Source organism: Hypoxylon fragiforme, assembly GCF_022984875.1.
Source record: "Hypoxylon fragiforme strain CBS 206.31 chromosome Unknown GGS25scaffold_7, whole genome shotgun sequence".
Taxonomy (NCBI): domain Eukaryota; kingdom Fungi; phylum Ascomycota; class Sordariomycetes; order Xylariales; family Hypoxylaceae; genus Hypoxylon; species Hypoxylon fragiforme.
In genome coordinates, this window is record NW_026054762.1 from 40001 (window position 1) to 61020 (window position 21020).

The 21020-nt window shown below is 48.4% G+C and overlaps 6 protein-coding genes across 6 annotated transcripts; 3 read left to right on the forward strand and 3 right to left on the reverse strand.

Annotated features, from left to right (window-relative positions):
- Positions 1 to 6698: 6698 nt before the first annotated feature.
- Positions 6699 to 9951, forward strand: GGS25DRAFT_523327 (uncharacterized protein; the record flags this gene model as incomplete). The annotated part of the gene is made up of 2 exons (XM_049264405.1): positions 6699 to 6916; positions 8898 to 9951. The coding sequence occupies 2 exons, from the start codon at positions 6699 to 6701 to the stop codon at positions 9949 to 9951; spliced, it is 1272 nt and encodes a 423-aa protein (XP_049114317.1).
- A 166-nt stretch (positions 9952 to 10117) lies between these two features.
- On the forward strand, positions 10118 to 11890 carry GGS25DRAFT_350402 (uncharacterized protein). Its single transcript, XM_049258036.1, has 2 exons — positions 10118 to 10513; positions 10574 to 11890. Exons 1-2 carry the CDS (start codon positions 10284 to 10286, stop codon positions 11832 to 11834), a joined length of 1491 nt encoding a protein of 496 aa, XP_049114318.1. The 5' UTR covers positions 10118 to 10283; the 3' UTR covers positions 11835 to 11890.
- A 55-nt stretch (positions 11891 to 11945) lies between these two features.
- Positions 11946 to 13619, reverse strand: GGS25DRAFT_514928 (putative cobalamin synthesis protein; the record flags this gene model as incomplete). Its single annotated transcript, XM_049263034.1, has 3 exons — positions 11946 to 12305; positions 12361 to 13171; positions 13240 to 13619. The coding sequence occupies 3 exons, from the start codon at positions 13617 to 13619 to the stop codon at positions 11946 to 11948; spliced, it is 1551 nt and encodes a 516-aa protein (XP_049114319.1).
- Positions 13620 to 13988: 369 nt separating this feature from the next.
- On the reverse strand, positions 13989 to 16253 carry GGS25DRAFT_497484 (GTP-binding protein lepa). Its single transcript, XM_049261619.1, has one exon. It carries the CDS (start codon positions 16139 to 16141, stop codon positions 14069 to 14071), a length of 2073 nt encoding a protein of 690 aa, XP_049114320.1. The 5' UTR covers positions 16142 to 16253; the 3' UTR covers positions 13989 to 14068.
- Positions 16254 to 16383: 130 nt separating this feature from the next.
- GGS25DRAFT_350495 (DNA-binding protein) lies at positions 16384 to 17867 on the forward strand. Its single transcript, XM_049258037.1, has 4 exons — positions 16384 to 16641; positions 16707 to 16732; positions 16792 to 16830; positions 16935 to 17867. The coding sequence occupies exons 1-4, from the start codon at positions 16558 to 16560 to the stop codon at positions 17479 to 17481; spliced, it is 696 nt and encodes a 231-aa protein (XP_049114321.1). The 5' UTR covers positions 16384 to 16557; the 3' UTR covers positions 17482 to 17867.
- Positions 17768 to 20656, reverse strand: GGS25DRAFT_532918 (ubiquitinyl hydrolase; the record flags this gene model as incomplete). Its single annotated transcript, XM_049265632.1, has 4 exons — positions 17768 to 18198; positions 18257 to 20361; positions 20483 to 20550; positions 20629 to 20656. The coding sequence occupies 4 exons, from the start codon at positions 20654 to 20656 to the stop codon at positions 18054 to 18056; spliced, it is 2346 nt and encodes a 781-aa protein (XP_049114322.1). The 3' UTR covers positions 17768 to 18053.
- Positions 20657 to 21020: the final 364 nt, after the last annotated feature.

The following is a 21020-nucleotide window of genomic DNA, read 5'->3' on the forward strand; positions in this document are numbered from 1 at the left end:
AAACCTCGCGGCAGAGCCGAGATCAGGAGGCTATATGACGGGAGGGCTTTAAACAGCAGTCGAGCCGGCCACGAGGAGCGCCCCCGGGGGAGGACCCCCGGGGGGGCACGCCCACCGCAAGCAGAAGCCTACAGCGGGCGCACCGCACCGACGACAGTGAACCAAAAGCCCTAGTCCATTATGCTTCCCAGATCAGCTGAGCTGTGCGGGAGGGGCACCGTACAGGCCTCGCGAGGCGCCGACGACTAGGTGCAGGCCCTATTTCTAGGGTGCGCACCCGCCCAATCTTTAAGTCATGGGCGGGCGGAATGCGCTGCGGCACGCTCTGGCTTTTGAGCCTTTGCATGCCACTCGCTTTCTCATGAGTCCACCGGGCCCACTTGGGTCTGGTGCACGGCCCAAGGGCTTCGTGGGCGCCAAAACATTTTCCGAAAAATTATTTAGTATGGCAAATTTTAAAAAGCGACTCACGGCCATACAAAAAATCTCCCGTCCTGCACACATTCTACGTACTTTGCAAAAAACGGCTCTCCGCACCCGCCCTCAGCCAGCGCCCCGCAGCACCCCCCCGAGGGCCCCAGGAGACACCCTATAGCGCCCGGCGCACGCACCCTGCACCACCCGCCTTGCAGGGCACCCCCCACCCCCCATAACCCCCCATGGGCAATTTTTAAAAACGTGTCAGAGGGCCTTACAGGACCCCCCCCAGCGGGGTCTTGGGGGGGGTTTCGCACCCCCCCACCTTTGACGGCGCTACAGGGCGTGCATCGCGCCGTGGCATATACCATTTCGTAGCCCTCGACGAGCTGATCCGCCTGATACGGGTCTCGGGCCGGTGCGGCCCCTGGGGATGCCGGGGCGCGGGTGCGAAGGGGCGGCTGCGGGGGGTCACGTGACCGACCCGCGTTTTCAATTTTCTTTTTTTTTTTCTTTTCTTTTTTCGAGCCTCACCAAGCCGAGGCGGGGCGCCGACCCGACCTGGCTTCCAGGGTGGCTCCCCAAGCTTCAGGGTGGCTTTCTCGCCCCTACACCTGGTGAGGGCGTGATATAATGGGCGGGGTGTGTGCGTTTTTCATTTATGTGATTAGGGCTAAGCTTGGTGAGACCGGCTTACAGGGTAGGTATCCTCGCCCTCTAATCGCCAACCCGTTTAATCAAGGCAGACATGAGGCAACCACCTCCAGGGTAGCTATAGGGTAAGCCTTCTCATCTAAGGTAGGCGGCAGTTCATGGTAAATTTTAAACTTGTTTCTTCCAGCCTTTCTCTTATATTTCTAACAAGCATAATATAATTTGGCCTCTATTACGAGCTCAGGAAGGCTCTTAGAAGCTTGATATAAACGTTAATAAACATGCATGCACACATATATATATAACATGTCTGAAAACGTAAATATTATAAAAAGTAAATAAAAACACACTCTAACGTAAATTTCACTTTTCATATGCACACACGCATATATATATGAGATATCCATCTACATATCTCATGTTAAACCTTTTTCAATATTGGTATTTATAACCTTAAAATCTTGAAATCAATCCTAATTATTATGCTTATATTATAAATATCGTTATAAATATCGTTAATGTTAAATATTAATATGATATTAGTCAAATGGGTTGCATTTAATAAACCCTTTTTTCTCATATCACGTTGTTATATGGTTGATAATAAACGTGCACACATTACCATAACATGTAAGAATGAGGGCTATAGTTAAGTAACTTTATCAACCATGTGTTGGCCTTTTAGCCTACCTATCCACTTACCTCCCGGGTGATGCCCCCGTCGCACCTACCCTGCAGGTGAGCGCCCTATCGCCGGCCCTGCCCCAACCTCACACCACCTTGCACCGTGGTACCTTGGGGCAGCTACCCTGTACCTACCCTGGAGCTGCTCCGCGGCGCCCGACCTCCAGGGTGTCTCCAGGGTGTCTCCAGGGTGTCTCCAGGGTGCCCGCTGCCGCAGCGCCTACCCTGCACCCCGTGTCCTCTCCAGTCCCTCCAGGGTGCCCCGCTCGAGCCCTACCCTGGAGCTACCCTATACCTACCCTGTACCTACCCTGTACCTACCCTGTACCTACCCTGGAGCGCCCCCCCACACTGCTCCTACAGGGTGTCTCCAGGGTGTCCGCCCTCCCCCTTCCCTTCTGCTGTGCCGAACCCCCCTAGCACCCCTCCGAAAAAGCAGCCCCCCCTAAAAGGCCTTGAGAAACCACCGCGATTTCGCCGCCTCTGGGCGAAGCTACCCGGAAGAAGGCTGTGGGCCCCTTCCGAGGCCGGCCGGGGCTGAGCACCACCCTGCCGGCGACCTGCGTACCCGTTAAGAAGCCCGCCTAAGCAGCGCCCTTCGTGGGTTTGCAGGGCGCCCCGCAGGGGGGTTGCCGCCTCCCCTTACGTACCCACCGGCCCCGCTTGGCTGTCGAACATGCTGGCGAGGGTTCTGGGGCGCCAAAACATTTCCCGAAAAATTCATGTGCCCAGCTACCCTGTACCTACCCTGTAGATCCGCGACCGACCTCAGCTCCAGGGTGTCTCCAGGGTGTCTCCGCCGAGACCAGTTACCCTGTACCACCCGCCAGACGTCACCCTGGAGAGCCCCAGCCCTGTGTCGCTACAGGGTGGCCCCGCTCGACGGCGCTACCCGGCACCTCGAGCCACGTCGTTGGTCGCACTTACCCTGCACTTGCCCCCCCCCGCCAACGCACGTCGTCGGCATGCGGACGAGAGAGCACGCCCAACCCCGGCCGCGCCCACCCTGCACGTCATGGGCGACGTTTGCCAAAGTCTGGGAGAAGTTACCCGGGAGCACCTCGCCCCCACGGATTCGACGACGCTTCCACTATGTGAGAGCACCTCTTCTCTTCACTCCTCCTACCTGCTTTTTTCCGGCGCCGCCATTCTGAGCGGTGTTCTTGTCGCCATGGGGCGGTCAGAGTCTCTTATCGTCCCGGCCGTGGCTCGGGTAAAATATGAGAAATCTAGGCAAAAAAGGGCTTACCCTCAGCAGATCGTAACAACAAGGCTACTCTACTGCTTACAAGACCCTTTTACACAGCTAAGTCGTTTGTAAAGGATTTAATCCCACGCGTGTTAAAATTACAATACGCGAAATATTATTAAAACTTTTTTATTTTAATAAAAAACTTTATTATTTACGTTTTTTTTTATTATGAGTTTTGCTATCCGCACCCTTAAAAATTGCTATCGGAGGCTTATTCGCACCCTAGTACATCTGGAACTAGCGTTCGAATGCCGTTGGTCCGAGCGCCTCAGCTAGCTTCCGTCAAAAGATCCAACATAACTTCCAATTCAAGACTTTAATTGAAGTGCATCTTGTATCGTTCGAGTCAGCTCAATTAGACGGTTCAAATGATATATGTTTCAGATTGATGCGATCGGTGGTTACGAAGTTATTTGAATTCAAAGATCAAGAAGCACCTTGAAAATGGTGCAGGTTGAAGTGGTCCGTGCATCACGTAGTGCCGGCTAGCGCTACACTAGCGGCAAAGCGTCTATTTCACTCTTTTCTAAATAACTTTACAATTACTCGTCGCGTCAATTTGAAACATATATCGTTTGGAAGCTCTAATCGAGACGGTTCTAATGGTGCTAGATGCACTTGAATCCGATTATTCAGTTGGAAATTATTGGAAATTGTGTTGGATCTTTTGATTGAAGCTAGCTGGAGAGCTCGGACCAACGGCGCTTGAACGCTAATTTCTTATGTACTAGGGTGCGGATAAGCCTCCGATAGCAATTTTTAAGGGTGCGGATAGCAAAACTCATAATTAATTAATAAAAAATATAAAAAAAAGGAAAAAAGTTAAGCTTTTAACGTTTTAAGTTAATTATATATATATAAATAAGGTTTAATAAGTTATAATAATAATAATTATAAGAATATTTATATAATAATAATTATCCATCCGGAGGATATTTTTATGTTGGAACTTTTTCAGAAAATTACTATGGGAAATTATTGAATTAATTACGTCATTAAATACCCCTGTAATTCCCAAAAACCCGTGCAGGAAAATCAGGATTGGTCAAATCGTTCTTAGCGCCAGCTGCCAGACAGCCGTGCGTTCTTTTTAAAAGCTTTTTATTGGCTGCATTCCATTAAAGCAAACGCTTTTTATTGGCTGCATCCCTTTATGCCAGCTGTCCCAAACTTTGTCAACCATAGCCGTGCATCCATAGCTGTTGCCGTATGGGCACATCTCCATAGCTGCTGCCGTATGGGCACATCTCCATTGCTGCTGCCGTATGGGCACATCTCCATTGCTGCTGCCGTATGGGCACATCTCCATTGCTGCTGCCACAGCTTGCTGAACCTTATCGGTGTATATATAGCTAGCCTGAGCTCTCTTCTTCTCTTCTATATATTGATTAACTGATTGACCTTTTGAGTCCCATCTCTTGCTACGGTTGGAAGACCTCCAACCCCCATACCATCCCGGTTCATCCGAGGGGTGAGCAATATGCTCACCCAGAAAATCCTCAGACCCTTTGGTTGTTGAAGGGTTAATCAACAACCGTCCTATTCTTATCCATTGCCCATATCCTTATTGATTGCCCAACCATGGACCCCATCCTTATTCATTGACCATATCCCTATTTTGCCCATCCTTATTCATTGACCATATCCCTATATATCAGCAGAGCCGCAAGAGCCTCAACGCACAGGCCATCGGCAGAGCCTCAGGCAACCCAACACCACCTCGACCATTTACGGCTTAAGCACATGTATCCCGCTAGGAGGACTGTCTGGAGTTACTTCAATTATTGAAGCAGCACGGGTCTGCTTAGAGATTCGTATCAGGGGTCAACACACATGTGTGGTAGATAACGTGGACGTTATCCTTTCCATTGAAAGGGGGGTGATGTTAGGACATGGCCATGGACGTGGATGTGGCCATGGACGTGGATAGCCACTCCCGTGGCTATCCATGGCTACTGCCATGTGGGCATCCCTATGGTTGCTGCTGCCACAGCTAGCTGAACCTTATCTGTGTATATATAGCTCTTGAGACGCTGGGAGCTCAGCTCTCTTCTTCTCTTCTATATTCTCTATTGACTGATTGATTGACCTGTTGAGTCCCATCAGTAGTAAATATTAATAAAAAGTCAAATTAATATAAAGATAATTTTAAAAAACCTAACGACAAAAAGCTTAAAAAATGTTAAAAACAAAAACGCCTTAATAAATTATTCACTTCACCTTTATTATCTTAATCTATTAATAATATTAGCAATAATAATAATTTTAATAAAAAAAGGTTAATAAATTTAAAACAAGAATTACCGCTACCATTAAATAACTTTAAAACAAAAATAATAATACTTATAAAAATTTAAAATAAATAAAACGTTAATAAATTATTAATCCGTAAATATATAAATTCTTATCCTTTAAATAATTACGCCTTCCTTCCATTACTTATTCTTAACTTTTAACCCCTTTTTAACTTTTTAAAATAGTTTTTTAATTAAACGAGTAAAATTTCTCCGGTTAACGCAACGATTCTTAAAAAAAAAATATTTAAAAATAATTTAAAAGCCCGTCCCGGAGTTTATAAAAAGCCACGAGCTAATAAATCACTTTTAAATATTTTTTTTTAAAGGAAGGCCAGAGAAATTTTAATTAATAATTTTAAAAATTAATGAATTTTAATTTTAAAGGTTTAATATTAAATTTTAAAAAAAAATTACAAAGGATAAAAAAATACATTTTAAACTTATATATTTTTTATACATTTAAATATACCTTTCCACTTTTTAAAAGATAATTTAAAAAAGATTTCAATTAAGGCTTAAAGCTTTATTTATACTTTTATATATTTCTTAAAACTTTAAATTTAAGCCTTATTTAACGCCTTATTAACCTTATTAGTTAAAATTTAAATAACCTTTTAATCACATGTTGCATTATAATGAAACCGGATTTAATTAAATGCGTATTTAATTCTGAATTGATTAATATAGGTCTTAAAATAAGGCATTACGTCGTCGCGGAGTTATTTAAGTAAATAGGTGGCAGGCCGGGCGGCACGTGACTACCTTTAAAGCCACAATCAGAGCTTTTAGTGCCACGCTAAGAGCCCTAGAGCCGCCTGGGCTACGCTAAGGAGTGCCACGTGACCCCCCTCGATACATTTACCAAAATAACTTTTCAACCACATATCGCCTCAGCTTAAGATCTGTATCAATCAATTAGTAATTGAATAGTCATTCAATTGAGTTTAGTTGCATTGTGGTGCGACATGTAATTGGAAAGTTATTCAAGGTTGAAACTGCTGAGTAAGGTTTGGGTCTAAGGGCTCTAAGGGCGCCAAGTGCCATTAGTGTGGCCCTAAGGGCTGTCACGTGCCTCCCGGTCTGCCACTTACTCCGAGTATTGCCTTAATTCGAGACCTATATCAATCAATCGGTAATTGAATTCTCTTTCAATTGAATTCGGTTGCACGCTTGTAGCTATATGTTTCAAAGAGTTATTTGGATTGAATTGATGTGGGCAGCTGGGGGCACTAGGGGCGCTAGGGTTTAAGGGATGTATAGAAGTACGAATAAGGCCCCGATAGCAAAAAATAGGAGTACGAATAGCAACACTCATTTAAAACCACTTAAACAATATAATATTTAACGTTAATACGAACTTTACTTCTTAAGAGTTCACCAGCAACACGAAGGCAATGTCCATCACGGTTAAAAAAGTACCCGTTAAGGCACGTAATTCAATCAGCAAAGTCGAACGCTATCATGGACCACTCCGACGTGCGTACGAGGTAATCTCGGGTGACCTACATGGCACCCAGACCGGTAAAGCATCTATCCTACAGATGGCAGTCAAGGCGGTACTTGACACAGCTGGCCCCAACGGACTTATACCTACCCTCCTCGTGTTTGGAGCGTACCCACGCCTATCCATGTTGTTCTCTATTGAGTATCCTCTCGATATACCTCTTTTTCTTATCGGTTGGGCCACCCTAGGGTTCAAAGGTGGCGCCGAGGGTCTTGAGGGGGCGGGCTACCCGGGGGGTTTCGTGGGATAGCGCCGGGGTCTTGGAGGGGGCGGGGCACCTTAGGGTTCATGGGGTGGCGGGCTGCCCGGGGATTTCTTGCGTGGCGGCGGCGGGAGCCATCGGTGAGACCCATCCCTCAGTGGCCCGTAGAGATCTTGATTCCTCTCTAGGGGTCGATTTGGGCCCCTGGGATGAGTCTTGTTCTCCCTGGAGGTAGCTACGGGCTCGGCTAGCGGTCATCTGGGGACTGATCTCTTAGGGGGTGTAGGTTCTCGGCTGGGTGTTTCCCTTGAGGGCTCGCAGAATGGCTGGGGGGGCGTTTGGCCAGGGACTTCTCTTGAGGCGCGCGGAGGGCCTCCGGGGGGTCGGCTGTCGGCTAAGTACTTCCCTTATGAGCTCGCAAGGGGCCTCGGCTAAAGATCACCTGGGAAAACTTTCCTCTAATGAGAGAGGGGGGGCGGCTGTTGGCTGCGACGGTGTCTCTCTGTTGCGGGCGCCGGGGGGGGGGGGGGGGTCTTGAGTGTTGTGGGCCGAGGGCTCTTAAGTGTGGCCAGGGTAGCTGGGGAGCGCGCTAGGTGCGCTATCTCAGAGCTAGGAGCGCTAGAGGCGCTAGAGGCGCTATCGACGATAGTTTGCTGTATTATCGGACGAGGGTGTCGTTGCTTGAGAAATTTGAAACGAATCCCTGGAAAAAAGGGATGAAAAACTTGGAATGAACGTGTAAGGGGTAAAATCAAGCAATGTCGGGAAAAATGAATAAGAGAAACGAGGGAAAAATAGATGGGGGAAAGAAGTAAATTTAGTGTAAGATGGTCCTTCACCGGGGGGGTCGAAGCTGGATAGCGGCAGCGTAGCTGTTGTTGTTGGAGCTGGGTAGCCGTGTTTTCCAAAGTGCTTTGTGAAGGGATTCACAGATTGGGAAGGAAAAAAAACAACTCTTCTATGAGATGATCTCGCTCCTGTAACCGTATAGTAGTTTCGCAGTTGTGGAACTGCAAAGTTCAACGGCCATCAGACTTGTTCGAATCTCGGATAGGAGTGTTGGTTGAAGGTTCCTTCGTGCGTTGATGGACGCGATCCTATAACCGTATGGTAGTTTCGCAGCTGTGAAGCTTTGACGTTCAACGGTCCTAAGATCTTAATAGTAGCATGTAGTCCACACAATTCAACTTGGGCTCTGAGGCCGGTAGAATTGTGTCTCTTCATCTCTTCTTGTCCGGATGCCTTATAGTTTCCTTACAGTGAGTTACCAGTGAAGGCTTCACTGCTTGGCCTATCCGATATTCTTCCTCTGAATACCTTGCTGTTCTGTAGTCAACTTGTCGGGTCGACTACTGATCAGTTTCGGTGGACAAGGTCTACCGAATATATCACGTATTGCAACATAATGGTAGGTAGTAGCATACACGCTGCTGCGTTGCAACAGCGCAGAGTGAGATACCAACCACGTGGTGTATAACTGTATTAATATCTGAAGAAAAAAGAGAAGACTACTGTAAATGGCTATGTAGATGAATCTATTTATGTGCGTGATCACGCATTACTAATCGCTGTATGACTAACCCATATTCCCTATTCTCCCTTTAGTGGTATTCCAACAGTTGCATCATAATGCAACTTTTGGATCCAAAGTTATCTAACCTAGGTAAATAGGTTGAAGGCCACATCACGTGATAGGTCTATCGCGCTGGGATTAATATTGCCACCTTTTTACTTGAATAACTTAACAACCAGATATCGCGTCTACATGTGCCCTGGCTCTTTCAATTCTTTGCATTGAGGGCTTTTAATTGATGCAGCCTGTGAGATTTGAAACATACGTTTAATTGAGTTATTCAAGTTGGAAGAACTGATTTGATTCGGACCAAGGGAATTCGAAGGCGATGCGAATTCTGATTGGGAAGATGACTTAGGGGACCGTTCAAAGTCTTTGTATAATGATCGCAGGGAACTAACACCCCAAGGTTCGGAACGACCGCAGGGCAACGGGCGGCCAGACTCCCCTCGCAGCTACCTTGGCCGAGAGAACCAGCGACGTCAGAGGCCCGTTGAGAGGGAGGAGGCCGGAAGCGAAGCCGTAACCCTACGACTCTTGCAAGACCTACTCGAAAGCAACAGGGAGGTCACCCCCCTGATTCTTCAAGAAATTGGAGGAGGTCGGCCACCAACATATAACACAGCGAAATTAAAGCCGAACGCGCTCTCGCCCGAAATCGAGGATTGGGTCACCGCCATTAAGGATGGCAACGAGGAGAAACCACACGCGGCTACACCAACCCTCGTGCAATGGGCAGTGAGCATGATGGAGCCTCAGCTACAAAGCGATTGGAAAGGCTTCGTCGCATTGCTCCAGCGCCCAAAGAGTGATATAGATCTTGAACAACTATGGGACTTCGTCCGCCGACCAAACGTCGAGTCAAGACGCATAGAGTCAAAGTTGCGGACAGAGATCTCCGAAATGTTGCAGAAAGACAACGAGACGCCACGAGAATTCTATACGCGTTGGAGCACGGTGTTACGTCGAGTAGAGGGCTCATCCTTCCTGCAGAGCAGAGCCTGGGCGCACGACTACCGGTATAAGCTACAGCCTAAGCTCAAGCGTTACCTAGGTCGAATGAACGTCCCTAGAGATAAACCCCTGAAGGTATGCCAGGAGGCCGAGTGGGCATGGGCCAACTGGGAGGACAAGCAAGGCAGGAAACGGGCCCTGACCGGAGACACGAAGGCGGCCACCGCTGAGGTCAGCAACGTCACGACCAACGATACGAGGGGTCGTCAGGACCAGCCGAGCAACCGCCGATTTAATAGCAACCGTAGCAAGTCGACTAGAGTGGACAGAGGCGGCCGGCGTCAAAGGGGGCAACAGGACCGCTTAGGCCAAGGGGCACGGGCCAGACGGCCGGAGGCTTCACGGATTAAGTAAGCTACTTTAGGAAAAAAACACGCAATTACGACGTAATCCTTAGGGCGGCCTTTCAAAGCCCCGCTAAGATAACACCTCCGTGCAAATATTTAGCTAAAAACTTTTCTCACTTAAGAAGCTTATCGATACTAGTTAAATCTCTTATCAATTCCTAACGCGGGTTAATTATCCACGCTTATACCTATGTACGTAATTACCCTTATATCATTTTCTCATCTTTCACATACAATACTGCTATGCGATGCTTCACATTTAAGCATAACTATTACTACCTTATACACGTACCGGTAACTCCTTGTAAGTAGTGCTAGTAAATAGCCACAAACAGCACGATGGCAAAACCTAAGTCATTCACCAAACATGCAAAGGCAAAGTCCAAGAAGGAACCAAAGTTAGTTACAGCAGATGACTTCCAAGCCGCTGGTGTTGACTTTGAGGAAGCTGCTGGAAAATGGCGTGCGGGGGATGCTGCCAAGTCAATGAGGTTCTTTCAGCGAGCTGTGGACATATACGACCAAGGCCTGCAAAAGTTCCCTCAAAGCGTAGACCTGGCTTACAATAAGTGAGAATTCTTACCAGTCCACTTAGGCGAATATCAGAGTACTCCGCTAATATGGAGCAGAGCTCGAGTACAACTGGAGATAGCTACACATCCAATTCTGGTCGAACAGTTGCAACGGCCACTGAGGGATGTCCTGGAAGAAGGCTTAGTATCGCATCAGTATGTGTTACAACTGGACCCTGCAAATGACGATGCACTCTTCAACACGTCGCAGGTCCTCACAGCAATTGCCGAGATGATGGCAACGAATGAGGAAGAGCCCGGTGACGCCGAAGCAATGAAAATGCTTCGTGAAGCGCTTGAGCTGCAGGGAAGATGCCTCGGCATCCAAGAACAGAAATATGAGGAATTTCTCGCGCAAGAACGTGCTGCAGACGAACAAGGGGGGGCGGAGAATACCAACCCGCCAGATGCGGCATACACTCGCGGTGCAACCGAGGATGCTGATGAAGAATGGTTTAATGTCATCGAACCAGTCACCCGCGACACCCTCATCGATACGGTGCTTGCCCAGCTAGGAACTTTGACCACCTTTTGTAGCATTCTAAGCTCTTCGTTCAAACTTGCCCCCAAAGGAACGCTTGCTTGGGTTGAGGGAATCTCGACAACACTTATAAGGAAGGCTGAGTCATTCTCTTGCGACCAGCAAAATAGGTTACGTGAAATTGCCTTGGCACGAGCAAACCTCTTGTCGGCGATGCTGGAAGCGGGATATAAGTCTAACCAGATTGATGTCGAGACTTACAAACGAGAAAGAGATGCAGCTTTTGCTTCGACCGAACTCCAGCTTGAGCGATCAGTAGACGGCCTTATCCACAACGCCCGCTCTTTGTTGGCCTTCAACTCAGCGCTAACTGATACCAATAATGGAGATGTCCAGTCACACTCGGTCCTACGGTGGAATGCTCTCACGGCGAGCATAGCTAATTTGAGATCAGCGTCGGCAATGCAAGGTATTTCCGAAGACGACCTATCCACAACGCATCTCCTACGCGGTGAAGCATCTCTATATCTTTACGGAATGGCCTTCCCGCCAGCTTCGTATCCCACGGCTACAAGCAGCGCCATGCAAAACGCCAAGAATGCAGAGGTATATTACCGCAATGCGAGCAAACTATCCCAAGACCAGGAAGAGAAGGATATCTCTTCAATAAGGTCGGCGGTGGCTCAGTACTTACAAGCCTATTATCAGGGCCAGGGCGCGGGATGCGTCAGTGGCTTGTTCCAAACTTGCGCCCGGGGTCAAGCGTGGGTTGCCACACAGCTTGAAGAGATGATGGCTGAGAATCTTGTACCACAAGGTGCTTTTGTAGATCTCTAACCTAAATGAGTATCTGGCCCATGGAGCTGGGAACCTCATGACTTGCCCTCTCATCATTGAGTGGTGCAGTGTTATGTACCTAGGTAGATAGGTAGATGCCGAGCTTAGTACTTAATGATCATGACCCTCGTGGCTAGTTTCGATCCAATCTTCAAATCCATCCTCAAACAGTTCTTCCAACGATTCCTGCACGTCATCAGATTCCATGGCCGTCTCCCAGTCACGAAACTCCTGATCGTCCAAAAGACACGCATCAAATGCTTTCCGAAGACGTGTTTCGCCACCAGCCTTCATCTCTTGGCCGATAAAGACCAGCTCTTGTCGACGATCTCCCCACTTTCCCTCGAAATCACGTGTTATAGCTTCCCTCGTCTCCGGGTCCGCCGGCCATTCGTTTTCCGGAGCCTCGCAGCGCCAGAGATCTTGTCCGGATATAGTCAGCATTACACCTGCCTGTGACCATTCGCCGTACTAGGTAGTAACAATGTTAGCATAGGAAGCTTGGACGGCCGCCGAGCTCACTTGCCATCTTAGGTCTAGTTGCTAGCCAGAGAAATCCTTTGGATCGTAATAGCGGTCCAAAAGTCTGATCCTCCATCTTCGAGGCTAATCTAGCTTTAGGGTTGAGCTGAGGTTGGTCTTCCTTGTCGCTATCTTCGTTATCGTCATTATCGTCATCTTCATCATACTCGTCTCCGGAAATATCCCCATCCACTTCCATATCCTCACCCTCAGCCTCATATTCTGTTTGAATAACGACAAATACAGACTTGATCATGTCCCATAGTCGGGCGGGATGAAAAGGACGACGTGCTCGATATACAAACGTGCCTATGCCATACTCCTCCGTTTCTGGATTGATCTCCTCGTGCAAACTTCTTAACCACCCGGCGCTAAGGACCGCCTTCTCGTAAGAGAAGAGTCGAGTATTGAGAATCTCCGTTAGGTCAAGCTGGGATCCAACGGTAGAGACAACCTTGGCGTTGGGATTAAGCTTGCCGACGACCCCTTTTATCCGATTCACCTCGTGCCTAGACACCAGATCACACTTGTTCACGACAACGATGTCGGCGAACTCGACTTGATCTACCTGCAGGTCAGATATGTTGCGATCATCCTCCTCGGGGGCGTCAGTTTGGCGGTCTACAAGAAAGTCCGCTGTCGCGAAATCCTGCACGAAATTGACGGCGTCTACCAGTGTAACGCAGGTATCCAGGCGCGCAACCTTGGATAATCCACCAGCCTTTAGAATCTTAGCAAGCTTCTTGTTCTTCTCCCCGGCATCTCGATCTTCGGCTTCGATATCATAGCCTGCGGCGATGTGCATGTCGGCAAACCTGATAGTTGAATTGGTTAGCGGGGGGTGGTATGGAACGAACACGAAGACCATGATGAAAGCACTCGCTCTTCTGAAAACGTTTCGGCGACCTGCATTGGCTCGCTAACCCCGGAGCTCTCGATGACCAGGTACTCGACTTGTTTCTCTTCTGCCAGTCTCGCAACCTCTTCGAGTAGATCACTCCGAAGAGTGCAGCAGATGCAGCCATTCTGCATGGCCACAACCTGCTCCTCCTTACGAGTTACGTCATGTGCGGATAGAAGGGCTGCGTCGATGTTCAACGCGCCAACGTCATTGACTATAACCCCTATGCGGAGACCGTGGTCGGGAGATGTTAGAATGTTCTTCAGGAGCGTCGTCTTGCCCGAACCCAGAAACCCGCTTAGCAGGGTAACTGGGAGACGTCCATCGGATGTAGTAGTAGTTTCAAGTATCGTAGGAGACATGGTGCAATATGTTGTCGCTTGAAGTATAGTTACATATGTAGGTAGGTATGTATGACTTATAAACGATGCTGAACTTTTCGGATAATATCATGGGATAAAGGCATTTTATAGCATCGTCAAGCCCTTATTCACGGTGATGGCTTATAACTATAGCAACGCTTATTGGCTATAACAGTCGATTCCCGAGGCCGATTGTTCGATTAGCTTATACCTTGCTGGCTTCAATGTGAGGACCTTGATGGTGTGACGACGCAGACCTTGATGGCTGGTGTATGAAAGGGATCAAGCCTTACGTATATAGAGAGGTACATGTGTATGTAGATGCTGGGTACCTAAGCAACATCCTTTACGACTTGAAATATTCTAAGGTAGGGTAGGATGGAAATGACATTTATATATAATATAATACATGTACATGATATAAACAACAAGCATCGCATGTAGCATGGCTACTTGGACAAGAACTTCTGGAAAGCTTCTTGTTCGATCACGACATTTCCAACTGACCTAAGCCTCTTGCGTCCCTCCTTTTGCTTCTCGAGAAGCTTTTTGCGGCGTGTAATATCACTCGCGTGCAACTTGGCGAGAACGTCTTTGCGGAAAGGCTTAAGAGTCTCGCGGGCGATGATCTTCTTACCGATGGCAGCCTGAATCACCACCTCAAACATCTGCCGCTGAACATGCTCCTTGAACTTGGTGACCCATGCTCGGCCTAGCCGGTCTGCCTGTGACAGGTGCACTACGCGTGCGATGGCATCCACAGGCTCCTTGTTGACAAGTAGTTGTAGTTTGACTAGTTTGCTCTCGCGCCAGCCCGCGTCTTCGTAGTCTAGCGTGGCATACCCCTTAGTCGCACCCTTGAGTTTGCCAAAAAGGTCGTCGACAAGTTGCGCAGTAGGAATGCGATACTTGAGAATGACCTGCATACCGTGGAAAAACTCGATACTCTCCTGCTCGCCACGGTTGGACTCGCATAGCTCGATAGCACGGCCTATGTACTCTTCTGGGACCGTCATCGTCGCGAGAACGTATGGTTCGAAATAGGTAGCCCCGCGGGAACGGCTATCCTCGACATCTGGGAAGTCTGACGGGCTTTGGAGGATAGACTCGGTACCATCGCGCCATTGAACCTTGGTCTGGACGGCAGGCTCAGTGATGATGATGCTCGCTCCGTGTTCCTGCCGGAGGCGGTCTTGGAAAACAGAGCAGTGGAGACTACCGAGGAAACCCAATCGCCAGCCGGCTCCGAGAGCCTCGGAATGGTCTTTGAAAAGGGTAACACTGCGATCATTGAGGACGAGCTGGCCAATGCTATCTGCTAAACGACTGTAGTCGGAGGGATCTGTGGGGAAAGCGGCAACGAATACCATGGGCTTGGGCTCCACGAAACCGGGATAGGGCTCGACGATATCTTCAGAACCTACGGTGGTGAAGGTGTCGCCGATCTTGGCATCCTGTATGTTCTTCATGCCGGGATTAAAGAAGATGTATCCGACCTGACCAGCACGTAGGACAGACTGGGGAACCTGTGTAGGATATCGTATGCCCACTTCGCCAACGGTATATTTATTACCAGTTACCAAACTAACGAGGCTATCGCCATGCCTCACTGTGCCATCGAAGAGCCGGACAAGGCAGATGACACCCCGAAAGCTGTCGTACCACGAATCAACTAGAAGCATTCTCAAAGGCTTCGTTTCGTCGCCCGTAGGTCTTGGTATGTTCTCCACGACAGCCGGCAATATTTGTTCGACGTTGAGGCCGGTCTTGGCGCTTACTCCTATAGCGTTGCTGACATCGAGCTCGAAAGTAGTCTCGAGCTGCTCGAGCACTCTCGGCACGTCGGCTGCGACCATGTCTATCTTGTTGATAACCGGCAATATCACGAGTCCTTCGGCAAAGGCGAGATAAAAGTTGGCGACAGTCTGGGCCTGAATTCCCTGGCTTGCATCTACCAGGAGTAGGGCCCCTCCACAGCTGGCGTAGGATCTCGTGACTTCGGCGCGGAAGTCAACGTGGCCGGGGGTATCGACAAGATGGAGTAAATAATCTAGACCGTTATGGTTATAGATCATGGTGCAGGTCTGAGCCTTGACGGTTATGCCACGCTCACGCTCGACCTCAAGGGTATCGAGGATCTGGCGGTTCGAGTTGGCTGCTGATATGGTACCGGTCAGCTCCAGTAGACGATCGGACAAGGTGGACTTTCCATGATCAATGTGTGCCACGATACAGAAGTTGCGAAATCGGTCAATGGGTATGGCTGCAATTCGACGTTCGAGATCACTGACTGCTCCGGCCTTTGCGGTGCTATATCGTCTTATAACGATAGGTGATGGCGCAGAGAGTTCTGTTGTTCGTCTGGCATGCCGTAGAAATGGAAGCTTGGAAGAATGAGAAGGCCATGCTGAACGTAAGCAGGTGTTGATACAGATGCTACTATAAGACCTGCGAAGAAGACCTTGCCGGAGACATGATCGCATGAGAACAGATGCCAGCCTTAAGTCAAGTCTACCATCCATACATACGGTTTACGCTGTCAGCCTTGTCCACTTTGAAAGGTCAACTACATAGCACGTAGCACGTAATAAAGCATGTGAGGCTATTCGCGGCTTTCACTCTTTGATGAAATCGAAGAAAAAAGTTGAAAGTGGCTCGAGAAGCTTATCTTATCGATATCTTATCTCTTTCGGTTGTAGTTACCCTTGAAGTTATTTCAATGTTACATATAACTAACTAGTATTACCTAACCATCACCCCGCCAAATTTACGAGTGCATACTAAATAAAGTCTAAGAGCAGTCGCAACCTGAAGTCAATTAAAAGTAAACAAATATACAAAATCCTATGTACAATTCCAACTTGAACAATTACACCATCTTCAAAGCATTGGTCCCCCTTCGAGTAAGAAACAACGAGATAGTCAACAATACCTCAAAATGGCTTCTGCATCCACAGAAAAGGATAAATCCAAAGTCCACAAGTTGTCCCTCAAAGGAAGTGCGAAACTAGTCGCCGAGTTTGTATGTTTAGCATTTTCGGACACAAGTAACATTTGAATTCCCGATATTAACCAGCTGCGTCACAGTTTCAATATTCGATTCATACCATACTGTACGTCGTCGATATCCCTTTCACTATATATATTGTATTGTATTAACCCCCCTAATTAGATTCCAAAGAGGTGTATACCCCGCGGAGGACTTTACAGCGTACGTGCCATCCCACGATCCACGATCCACGATCCACGATCCTACGAATCCAGCGAGTGATCAACGCATGTCAAAGTAGCAGGCTAACCCAACAGATGATGCAGCGTCAAGAAGTATGGTCTCAACATGCTAGTGTCGGCCGATGATCAGGTGAAGGCGTACATCAAGAAGATCATGTCACAGCTCGACAAGTGGATGCAACGCGGCAAGATCAGCAAGCTAGTGATTGTCATCACCGACAAGGACACGGGCGAGCACATTGAACGCTGGCAGTTTGATGTTCACATCTTCAACAATGCCAAGTCCAAGAAGTCCAAGTCTTCGGCAGCGCCAGCCGACCAAGAGAACGATGCAGCCCCGTCTGCCTCCAACACAGCTCTCCCCGACCCTTCCAAAACCGAAGCCGAGATACAAGCCGAGATTGCTGCCCTCTTCCGACAGATTACCGCTTCGGTTACGTTCCTACCCCAATTAGCTGGCGACTGCACGTTCAACGTCCTAGTCTATGCTGATGCCGACAGTGACGTGCCCGTCGAATGGGGAGACAGTGATGCCAAGGAGATTGTCAACGGCGAGAGGGTGCAGTTGCGAGGATTTAGCACCACCAGTCACCGTGTCGAGACGTTGGTCAGCTATCGATTGGGGGAGTAGAAAGTGCGAGTCATCTGCCTACCCTTGGTATATCACATCAAAGCCGAGCCTAGCACAGAACCGGATTGTACGATGGGGAGCATATTCGTTGGATAAAGTCGGGATTTGTTTGGGCGTTCCGGGGCTTGCTAGTTTTCTACAGGGGCAGAAATATTTAGCATGAATGCCTCGCTCTGTATAACTACCTCACTAGTCCTAGGCACTACTAGGTAAAGGGCAGGCGGGTGCCTAGATATATAAGCTGCCTTACTTGGAACATTTGAAACCTACACTATGATATTCACTAGGTAGGTCACTCGTGCTTGGAAAAGTTATGGCTCATTAGGTGATGGTGGGTTTTGCAACCATTAACGATGGTTCATTTTGCAAGTAGCCACCAGTGTAGCCCTCAACCATTCTATGTTTATCTCCATGATTCCTTAGCCATGATAATAGGCATGTCTTGTCTCATCCCTCATGTATTTGTTGATATTCGTCAAATTCTATGAGAACCCCCAGAGTCGACCCGGATGCCTACCTACCTTCCTACTCATACCCTTTTCCTTATGCTTGCTATACTACACCAACTCCGATCAATTCACGCGGTTGAAAAAGTAGACGTAGGCCGTCTTCTTCATTTCCTCTATGTCACCCGCTTCGACGACCTTCTCGTCGTTAAATAACACCCATTTGGGAGTTGTGACGTCCAATAACTTGCGTATGAATGCCACGTAATGCCTGTCATCATGTTAATGCCACGTCTTCTAATCTCTAGTCATGGTACGGCGAGACCTACCCCGTATGAATACTAGTGCCCTTGTGGCACACAATGCTCTGTAGCTGGAATTTGGCAGGTAGCTCTGCACTACCAGCGGCGGCAACAGCCTCAGTCTCTTTCGCCCCAGCAGGACTGGATTCATCATCAAACTCGCCCTGGTCATCCGGGTGGCTAAACAGCCATTCGACTGCGCGTTCCACATCTCCATTGGTTTCTTTGAGAGCTTTTCGGGCCTGTGGTGCGCCAAATCCCATAGCCCCTAGCATCTCAATCTTCTCCGGATCTGCCGTGGCGTTACCTCCTGTGCTGGTAGACGTAATGCTTAAAGGCTCGTCGATATCTGGGTCCTCCATGTGGCCAAATAGCCACTCCATCGCTGCATTGGCATCCGAGTTACCCGTCGCATGTAGCGCTTTTTCGCAGCGATTGCGAGGGAATCCCATTGCCATCAGCCCATCAAGCGCGGCTTCATTGGGAACGAAAGCCGGGGATTCCGTCCCTCCCTCTTCTGGCAACAACTCTTCAGATGGTTGAAGACCAGATGATATGTATTCATCAAGTAGGAATGGCTCATTCTCTACTATAACGGGGACATCGACCTTACGAGGAACCCAATTCTCAATCGTCATCTTTCGTGCATTGACGACGAGGGTCGTGGGAAAAGTCTTGAATAAAGACCGCTTCTTGAATCCGTCTTTGCTCCCACATGAAGCGCAGGTTAGTTCTACTACCTCTTGCGTGGTAAAAATGTCCAGGCATTGCTTGAACGTGACAGGCTTATATCTTTCTCCTTCGCCCTCCACAGCTTGCAACTTTTCCAAGGGAACGTCAATGAAAATGCTATCCTGCTCAGTGCTGGTATATCGAACCTTTTTGCAGGCTAAGCATTGTAGCCGCTGCTCGATGGCAAATCGGAATGGCTTCGTGGGGTCAGTTAAGTGAGCGGGATGCTGCGATCTGGTAATAAGCTTGATTAAGTGTTGAAGAAGCTCAAAGGCATCCTGCTGGCGCATTGTGGAGAATTCTCCATGTCCACGGCCGATCAGATGCTTCAACATACTTGGTGCAATACCTCTCTGATACGGTATGTCTGGAGAATCTTGAGACGCGATGACATTGGTGTCCGGCTTGGAGTACCGACCCGACAGAAGACCATCGCCCAATTTTCGAAGCTGCGTCTCCAAATCTTGGGCTGGGTCGGGGACGATAGGAAGATCAATTTCTGGGATGTTGTATCGCTCCTGGAAGGCGGGAAGGTCGAATAAGCACTGCAAGATACTCGCAAGGTAACAGCTGTTTCCAAGGTTCTTCAATCCAGTTAGGCCAGGTCCGAACAGCGGCTTGAGCTCCTTTCCGTCCTCAGTGGTCATGGAAAACTCCCAGCGCAGGTTTTGCTCGATCTGCATCTCCGTTAAACTCTTCTCTGTCTTGACCCGATCAGCAAGTATGATGCCCCAATGGGCGAGGTGGGTTGAGAGGTTATCATCCACACGCTCGTCGTCGCATTCGTAACAGTATACATCTGCCGTGCCCTCTGGACTAATGGATCCTAGCTTCACTGCCACAGCATGCTTCGACTCGGTCGCGTGCGCTAAGCCATGAGAATTGCCTCCTACACCACCAAACTGAGCCCGGCCACAACCCAAGTTACCGCATTCCAAGCACAGCCATAGATTCTCTTTAAGATCGCACTTGGAACAGTAGCCTAGATCACCGCTCTGAATCTTTCGGCTTTCGTGTTGTTGCAATAGGAGGATGTGTTCGCACGATGTCAACTCCTGCTCCCAAGCCTTGACCTCCTCTTGTCGCGAAAAAGTGTTGGCCTTGAGGATGCTGTCCACCATAGGTGCGAGCTTGGAGCTGGTCTTGTCGAGCTCTGTAGAGCACTCGTGACATTTTACTGCGGTCGTAATATCGTAAAGATCGGCTTCGGTCTCGGCTGCAATAGCTAGTTTGGTCATCTTGGCAGGTGGTTCGTCCTTTACGACACGTTTTCGAGTTCGACGAATGTTAAGAGCCAGGGGATGGCTACGGGTAACATGATGAAGTTGCGAATGAGTTCTCACGCCGAGACAACCTCCGTTGAAACACTGAAGGCAGACATCGAGACCTTCTGGCTCGTCCTATGATATATTCAGCATATAGTAATATGATCATATATGGCCGGTTTGCGGCAGAGAACTCCCGCCTATCCTATAGAACGTGGGGCGCGGCGCTACAGTATGTAGTCGAGAAATAACTCACAATAGAATCGAAGCACTGCGTGCAGTCTTCGCGGTAAACCGACTGGGCCGGCGTAGGGGGGGTCAAAGCTAAAGAGCATTACACAAACGTGAGCTTCCATAATCAATGTAAGATTCAAGGGACCAGTTCTCCCGTTTAAAACTTACATATCGAATCGAGGTGTGGACAAGCCATCTCGAAAGTAAGGTAAGGTTAAAGGCACAGCTTGTGTTGGAGTGAGAGAAGTTTCTATCGACGACGAAGACGACGACGATGAAGGACTCTTCACTGTAGGTATTTGAAGATATGAAGATATGAAGGAGTACTGTCTGAAATTATTATTTCATAGCAGCTTAACACTTACATGCATAAGTTCTATGTACGTAACTGGTATTAGCAGAGGGGTTATGTACCATGTAGCGTTTTTGAGTTGTACCCCACGTTTTAAACTTCGGTTAAATTTGTCGGACTCGGGCTAACCTTGCCAAGCATCAGTAAGATGGAGATTGGGATCTGATAAGATATAAGCATCGGAGGTGGTATTACAAATTACAGTTTA

Excerpts from the sequence above, each read along its gene's own strand:
- GGS25DRAFT_350402 (XM_049258036.1), top strand. The coding sequence starts at position 10,284 with ATGGCAAAACCTAAGTCATTCACCAAACATGCAAAGGCAAAGTCCAAG. Across the intron at positions 10,514-10,573 it reads GTAGACCTGGCTTACAATAA|AGCTCGAGTACAACTGGAGA; the intron begins GTGAGAATTCTT and ends AATATGGAGCAG.
- GGS25DRAFT_497484 (XM_049261619.1), bottom strand. The coding sequence starts at position 16,141 with ATGGATGGTAGACTTGACTTAAGGCTGGCATCTGTTCTCATGCGATCA.
- GGS25DRAFT_350495 (XM_049258037.1), top strand. The coding sequence starts at position 16,558 with ATGGCTTCTGCATCCACAGAAAAGGATAAATCCAAAGTCCACAAGTTG. Across the intron at positions 16,733-16,791 it reads TATTCGATTCATACCATACT|ATTCCAAAGAGGTGTATACC; the intron begins GTACGTCGTCGA and ends CCCCCTAATTAG. Across the intron at positions 16,831-16,934 it reads CCCGCGGAGGACTTTACAGC|CGTCAAGAAGTATGGTCTCA; the intron begins GTACGTGCCATC and ends CAGATGATGCAG.